Below are 8,066 nucleotides of genomic sequence, written 5' to 3' on the forward strand. Positions count from 1 at the left end.
TACTATATACTAATATATATATACACGTATTTCTTTCTTGTCTATATATTAATACAGGGTCCCTCCTACCCCAACTACATTGTGTACCCTCTTCTTGGCGGTGTGTGTATGTGTGTGTCAGAGAAAGTTCCTTTTCTCTGTATTTGTGTCTTGTTCTCTTTCGGCAGATTGAACTTTTCTTCTTTTTCTGGTCTGATCTCATTGTTGGGTCTTAGCTAGAACCTAGAAAGGAAAGAGAAGAAAAGGAAAATGGCTTCTTCTTCTTCTTCATTGAAGGGTTTTGATAGTGAGGAGAGGCCTCATGTTTTGGCTGTTGATGACAGTTTGGTTGATCGCAAACTCATTGAAAGGCTTCTCACCAAGTCTGCATGTAAAGGTATTCATTCATTCTTTTTTCTTTTTTTTTTCTCCTGTTTTTTAGGGGTTTATTTTCCTTCTTTTAATTTTTTGTTTTTCAATTTTACGCTTTTAATAATGATTATGATCTACTTGTTAATCACATTACTTGTAAATGCCCTGCTTTTACATGAAGTTGTACTAGTATAATGGTTTTTTATACTTAGTTTTTCTTTTTCTTTTTCCAAATAATAAAAATATTGTTCTTGGAAATTTGGGAAATTTTTTATTTATTTATTTAATTCATAGTCATTATTTTAACTTTAAAATTCAAATCTTCCAAAGCTTGCTTCACATGTAATGATGCTATAGAAACATGTTTTTATAACACAATATATGGGCATAATGTTTAATATCACAGGATGACACCCTTTCCTTTTATATGTATATAAAATATGATCTTATATCTTAGGGATTTTTTCCATAATTGATTTATGTTTTTATAACTCAATCTTATGTGTCCTGTTGTGAATTAGTAGCTTACAATATTATTTTATTGTTATTATTTTAATTTTTTTGGTAATATTTTAGAGCAAACCAACAAATCTTGCCACCCCAAACAAGTATATATGTTCTGTTTTATTTTATTTTATTTTTTCTTTCTAAAAAAAGACAATATGGCAACAATTCCTTTTTCACCCTTACCTGGTCAGACCCAAGGTGCATTTGTGTGAAGCTACGGACTTGTATTGTATTCCTCCAAGGTGACAATCGTCTCAGACCATCTGGCATTACTTACTGTGTCTCCCAAAAGTCCATATGTACATTATATACAGACTATACAGTATATAATATATTCTAGGAGTACAATGTATACAATATATATATATATATATTGTATACATTGTATATATATATATATATTAGTACAGTAGATCATTGATGGCGGAAACATCAAACTTGGCACAATTTGAAGTACTGTTGTTGGATATGCACTTTAAAATATATTTAATAATTTAATTTCTCTTTATATTATTTACTTTAAAATAAATTAAATGTCTATGTTCGGAACTTGATTTGTTACATACAATATTATTTTATTAAAAAAATAAAAATATGAAACAATTGAATATTTAGTAGGGTCAATTGCAAGAAACCCCCCTAAACTATTGAAGTTTTGCAAATAATCCCCTAAATACAAAAAAAAAAAAAAAAAAAAAAAAATTCCTAAACTATGGTTTTGTTGCAATTTACCCCATTAGGTCATCGGAAAAGGCAAAAGACCATTTCACCCTTACTATAAAAGGACGTAGTTTTAATCTTTAGTCTCTTAAACTACTGATGTGGCTTAGTGAAATCCGATCAACCAATTGGAGTGCGACTACTCACGAAGAGTTAAGTTTCACATATGGTCCACCGATTGTAAAACCACGTGGCATAATTTATTTTTCTGTATCAAACAAAACAAAGATTACACCTAACTCATTCTTCCTCGTTGAGGCCATAACTGTTTAAGGAAGAACTGAATATCTCTACAACATTTTTTTTTTTTTGGTAAAATCTTTGCACCATCTTCCTTGGGCGAGACCCCAAATTTGTGGGAGGTGATGCAAAAATTGGCTACGGGAGAGGGATGAAGATAGGATATGCTATTATATAAGTGATACATACATACATACATATATATATATACATATATATATATATACATAGAGAGGGTCGTATATATACAGAGAGAGGGTTGTTGTGAAATTAAATAGAAAACACAAGAAAGAGATCAAATACACACACAAAATAACACACATATTTTACTTGCTTTACCCAAAATCAGGAGGTTGTAGGGATTTTCCCTGTGATGATAAAAAACAGCAACGGATATAGGGAGTTTAGAATAAATAAATACCCTCACACTAGGGCAACATAACAAGTGCAAAAATTACCAAAATACCCTCCTAAAAAATTAGGTAAGGGCCAAGCCCCTGAAACCCCACCTTCGGACAGGAGGGCTCTGCCCCCTGCGACCCCCCTGCCAACTTACCGCGAAGTTGGAGTTTGGTGTACAATATTTATCAAGCTCCACACTATCCATCAAAGAGGACGTTAGATTCACGCTAACCATGCCGAATGCCGCCAATGATAGATATTGAATTAACAAACATCAGTCTCGAGTTGGGTTCTCCGAAACAAGCAATTGGGTCTCAATCTGGACCATCAATTCGGCGACGAGTGTGAAGACGAAAATGGGGGGTGTGTCGCCGACTGAGTTAAGGTTCTGATGAGGAGTGTGAGGGCATCGAAGGAGAGGAGTAGTGAGGGTTTTGTTTGGGTTTCATTCTCTTGAATTTGTTTCAAACCCTCTGTTTCATTCGAACCTGCTTGTTATTGAATCAATTATTTTTCCCCCCGTAAATGCTTCCTCTAGAAATTCTTCAATTCTCCGGACACATACAGATAGAGGGAGAGGGAGAGGGAGAAAGAGAGAAAGGTTAGGTTGACAAGAAATTATTTATTAGAAAGTGCAAAGAAGAAGATGAATATAGACATAAGTGATAACGGTTTATTTGGGTATAACAGTAAAACAAGGCTGTGTTTGGGCGTAAATCGTAATGGTCACAATAAGGGGTAGTAAAGTATTTTCATGATCATTAGTGCATTATAGCCATTAAATATATATTTTTTGTTCATATAATGATTTTAACGGTGATATTCAACCGGTCGGTCGCCAGATAGGGTTATCTGTAGCAAAAATGTATAATTTAGGAAGTATTTCGCAGTTTTTGAAGTTCAAAGGGGGTTGTTGCTGATTGGTCAATAGTTCAGAGAGAATTTTTTGCATTTTACCCTATTTTAGTATCGTCTATATGCCCTTCATTTAATTATATATATATATATGCCGAACAAACTTACTCAAATCCATGTAATATTAATGGCTTTGCCGGATTTAATACTGGTTTGTAAAATGGTTGATTGGTAATATTGTTGTGGCAGTGACTACTGCAGAGAATGGGCAAAGGGCTTTAGAGTTATTGGGCCTTGGAGATGGACAACACATCTTCAACAACAGTGTAAGTGGTCCTTTTTATGTCTTTAAATGTCCCCGCTAAAAGGTCAAGAATGATTGCTTCTGTTATTTGCCCACTAAGATGTGTAAAGACTTTATGCTCATTCTATGCTAACGGTTTCGTAGCCCAAGCAATAGGGTTACTCCTCGTTATTCTTAGGAATTTGACTTCAAGCCTTCCTAGCCCCACTCCCCAATAATCACTAACTCTTAATATTTTTGTCATGAAAAAAAAAAAGAAAAAAAGAAAAAAAAGAAGTTATGATTAGACACCCATTCCTCTCATATTAAGAATTAACTAATGTTAATAGCAATATATATATATATGTATATATATATTTGAAAATTCCCATAATTGTCACCAGAAAAATTCCATTAGTTATCTCATTAGTAGCAGCAATATGGGAGCAATGGAATATTTCTAGTCGAGCACTATCTAACTCGTTACATGTGAGGAGAAACTTTCTCTCTACAGCTGATGTGTCATGATATCATTGGACCGCGTGTTCCTTTATAATATTAAAATATAAATAAGAATGAAAGAAAAATAACCTATTTTTTTTAGGGGAATCCTACTTGTGCCAAATCAAGTCCAATGATATCATGATGCATCAATTATAAAGGATAAGAACTTCCTCCTCAGATGTAAGAAGGCAAGCATGTCTGGGATAATGTGGTGGGGTTTGCTTGTGTAACAGATTCGGGAGTCTATACTAACTTAGAAGTTCATTATCCAATGTTGGTCCCATGCCTTTCTTTAATTATGGAAGATAAAATTTATTTACAAATATTAATACTTCTTGGTAACATTTTTAGCCCATATATGTACCATTGATATTCATTTGCAGGATTCAAGGGTAAACTTGATCATTACTGATTATTGTATGCCGGGAATGACAGGATATGAGCTTCTTAAAAAAGTTAAGGTAATGTGTTCTTCTCTCATCAATTGATGCATTTCAAAGCTGACGTTTTCCATAAATCCCAATCTTTCTCTGTTGACAGGAATCATCAAACCTTAAAGAGATACCAGTAGTGATAGTTTCATCTGAGAATGTCCCTACTCGGATCAAGAAGTAATCACTTAGCCCTGTAAACTTGGTCATATCCAGGAAAATGATAAGTAGTCCGACTCCCACTCACATAAATGCAGTCAGATTAGTCCAAGAGTCGGACACTGTATCACAACTCTCATATCAATTTACGAATGATAACAACCTTATTAATTCTTCTGAATTTTGCTTGGCCAAACAGGTGCTTGGAAGAAGGAGCACAAGAGTTCATGCTGAAGCCTCTCAAACAATCGGATATCAAGAAATTGAGATGTCATATGGTGAAATTTGATCATAACGGAAGGCTTTGCATAGGAAGGTAAAACGAAGAAGCATGCGCTAGAAGAGAGCAGTTCTCAGAAAAAGCACAGGAAAGAGGCCAAAGATGGAGTGAGACATGAAATGTATTTTTGTCAATACATCAAAAACTCTTTTAGCAAGTATATGATAGCATCAAATCCTTCTTGAACTTGGCCCTTTTTATATTTGCTATCACAGTTTTCTATCTATAGATCAGAACATTTTAGTGTATGCATATATATATATATATGCTATGAATGAAATTCACCTTTTGTTTTCTTCTTTGTTTGGGTGTGATCTTTGCTCTCTATGATCAGTATGGTAACGTGTATTATATATGGCATTTACAGGCAGGTTGCATTCCTTCTTTCATTAATCATTTTGTGTGTTTTCAAAAGAATCCTTTGTATTCATAAAATGTGAAGAAACACACACATATATATCATACTTCCTTTCCAAGCTTGGTCATGCGCATATGCATTTTTCAGTACAGAGAGAAAATGCAGAACATACATTACAATCATTATCATTTGGGTATTAGTTTGTTTTTTCCTTCCTAACCTCCTATCTTTTGAAAACATATGCATTTTAGATCAAATTGGATATTTGGATCTCAGGTTGAACCTGACTTATTTCATGTCTATATAAGTTTTTTAAAAATGTATCAATTCAATCAACGGGATAAAAACTGGGAAAAATAAAAAAAAATACTTGGCTCTAGAGATTAACAACTTCTTGAGAATATTAAGTAAGAAGAGAGTGTGTGTGAGAATTCTGAATGAGAAGAAATTAAATCATCTTTTTTTTTTAGTAGGGGGATTAATTGTGATATTGTAACATTAAATTTAATAATATAAAAAGAAAATGATACATTCTTCGAATTCAGGGAGTGATGATTAGTTGTTATGTGGATGGGGTGTGAGCGTCCACCACATGGCATTATGTAGTGGGATTCACACTCCACTCACATATTCTCATAAGTGAGGAATGAGGATGTATTCCATTCTAAGAACACCCCCGGTGTATATTCTAGACTTTCATTCTACACTTTCAAAAAGTGTAATGTTACCTCAACAATTATATTGACTGGCTCTACACTTGTTTTAGAGACTACTTATTGGTGAGCAATCATTTTTTTTTTTTGACACTACACATTATTATCTCATATACTTCGTACATTAAGCCTTAAACAAATACATGTAATAATTATTTTACAGGAGACTATCACTTTTTCTTTTTATATCATAATTGTACAAGGATCCCTCCCCAACTTAAGTCCACAAATGTGGTGTATGGAGTGCAACATATTGCGTGGGGCCCACACCAAACCAAATTCATTCTACACAGAGACGGCCAATATTCAAATGCAACCTCGATACCCATTGCGCTAATGTGGACCAATAACAAATCATTACATTTTCTTTTATTATCAAATCAAAAATCACGTGCTACAAATCATTATATTTTCTTTTATTATCAAATCAAAAATCACGTGCTACGTATATTCATGAAAGAATTATTTTTATTTTTATTTTTATTAATTTTATAATTAAAAAAGACGTGTTTAATTGTTATTGGTCCAATTATTAGTGTTCGCCTCATGGATTAGGATATAAGAACAAGCATTTAATTCGGGCCTTCATGGAGTGGATTTTTTATGGTCGAAGTTGGGCCTGTCCAGGGTTCACTATGGCTGGGCTGGGCCATAATTAGGTCAGGAGAAGTAATAGAGCCCTAGTCTTTTTCCGAAGAATAGAGTGGAAACCCTAGCAGCTCCTTTGGCTCTCTATAAATATCCCACCAGAAGATTGTAAAACAGATGCAAAGAGCATTCGGCTCTTCAGATTTATTTTTTTATTTAAGGGCTTCCGTTTTGTTCATTTTCATCTATATATGTCTATAATATCTATACATGAGTTTATATATATGTATATATGTATATCATAGTTGAGATCCGTATCCTGTGTACAATAAGCCGATGCTCTGGAATATAAGAATGAAGGAAGCATGGTAATGTGCACAGAGAATGAAGGGTCATCATGTCTGCCCCCTCTGATGCTTCTGATTTGGGGGCCTGGATCAGACCTACATCTTTTTTCTGTTTCTTTTTATTTTTTCAAATTATTTATATGTCGGTACTAAACATAAGTATGTTTGTATGTATCTAAGCATTTATGTTTTTGTGATTTCATAGTAATTTTTTGTCGACATATCATATACATATTTTTTTTATGTGTTCATGATCTATGAATTTAAGTTCTGGGTCTTGGTAGTAGACAATTTTTTGTCATAGTTAATATGATATATTTTTCTTGTGTTTTTTTAATTAATTTTTATTTAAAATCGAACTTTAGAGGTCGGTTTAGATTTTGCTTCCAATTTTTTTCTTTTTTTAATTTAGGTGAAATAAGTAAAAAAGCTGAGGCATCTGGGTACCCATTTGAATTTTGATTTTTTCTTTATTTAAATTTCTCTATTCAGAGATAATTGTATACCTTTTTTTTCTTTAATTTGAGGAATCAAAGTCGGAAGTGAATTCTAACTGTTTAAAACACTCTGGAATGTCTGTTTTATTTATGAGACTCTTTTGAAATTGATCATTAATTCATGGATTAAAAGGAAGTGGCATACCATTAATCCTGTTTGGATATGTTTGATTCATAGGAGAGAAAATGAAGGAAAGAGTACTAGTATGATATTTTGTTTGGATGCATAAAAGATAAGAGAAATTATACACTAATATTTTTTACGAGAAAAGAAACAAAGGGATAGATGGGAGAGAGAGAATAAAAAAGGAAAGCATACCTTTCTCCTTTTTCATTCCACAAAACACAGGAGAAAAGAGGATAATATTTTGTCTGGGTAGGTAGGAGAGTAAAGGAAAATTTAGGAGAAAATAAATGATATTATTTTGTGTGCATACACAGGAGAGATAGTTATGTTAGGAGAGATAGTTATGTTTGGATGAATATGAGAGAAAATAAAAAGAAAGAATAATATTTTTATTTAGATAAGATAGATAGGTGAAAATAAAAAAATAAATTGTTATCATACCCTGTTAAGTGGAATAGAGTACAAGATAGTTTTGGAATTATAAAAATTTTGTTCAAAAATTATTATTATTTTTTTTTATCTTCTCATCTTTTGAGGGATAGAATATGAATTCTCTATTTGGGATTTGGAACAGGGATTAATAGATTTGGAATAGGGATAAAGTAGGATATTCTGTCTCTCAAAAAATGAGAAGATAATGAGACAAATGATAGTGATTCTGAACTGTCAAGCAAGAATTGTTATTTCCATTTATTTAAAAGGGT

At 32.8% G+C, this 8,066-nt stretch overlaps 1 protein-coding gene and 1 pseudogene across 1 annotated transcript; both read left to right on the top strand.

Annotated features, from left to right (window-relative positions):
* Positions 1–249: 249 nt before the first annotated feature.
* Positions 250–4,962, top strand: LOC132309294 (two-component response regulator ARR17-like). The gene is made up of 5 exons (XM_059807613.1): positions 250–376; positions 3,295–3,401; positions 4,246–4,323; positions 4,403–4,473; positions 4,652–4,962. Exons 1-5 carry the CDS (start codon positions 250–252, stop codon positions 4,770–4,772), a joined length of 504 nt encoding a protein of 167 aa, XP_059663596.1. The 3' UTR covers positions 4,773–4,962.
* Positions 4,963–6,743: 1,781 nt separating this feature from the next.
* On the top strand, positions 6,744–6,842 carry LOC132310947 (small nucleolar RNA snoR100; annotated as a pseudogene).
* Positions 6,843–8,066: the final 1,224 nt, after the last annotated feature.

This window comes from Cornus florida, unplaced genomic scaffold (genome assembly GCF_030987335.1).
Source record: "Cornus florida cultivar Cherokee Brave unplaced genomic scaffold, ASM3098733v1 CherokeeBrave_3.0.0_Hap2_Chr05, whole genome shotgun sequence".
In the NCBI taxonomy this organism is placed as follows: Eukaryota; Viridiplantae; Streptophyta; class Magnoliopsida; order Cornales; family Cornaceae; genus Cornus; species Cornus florida.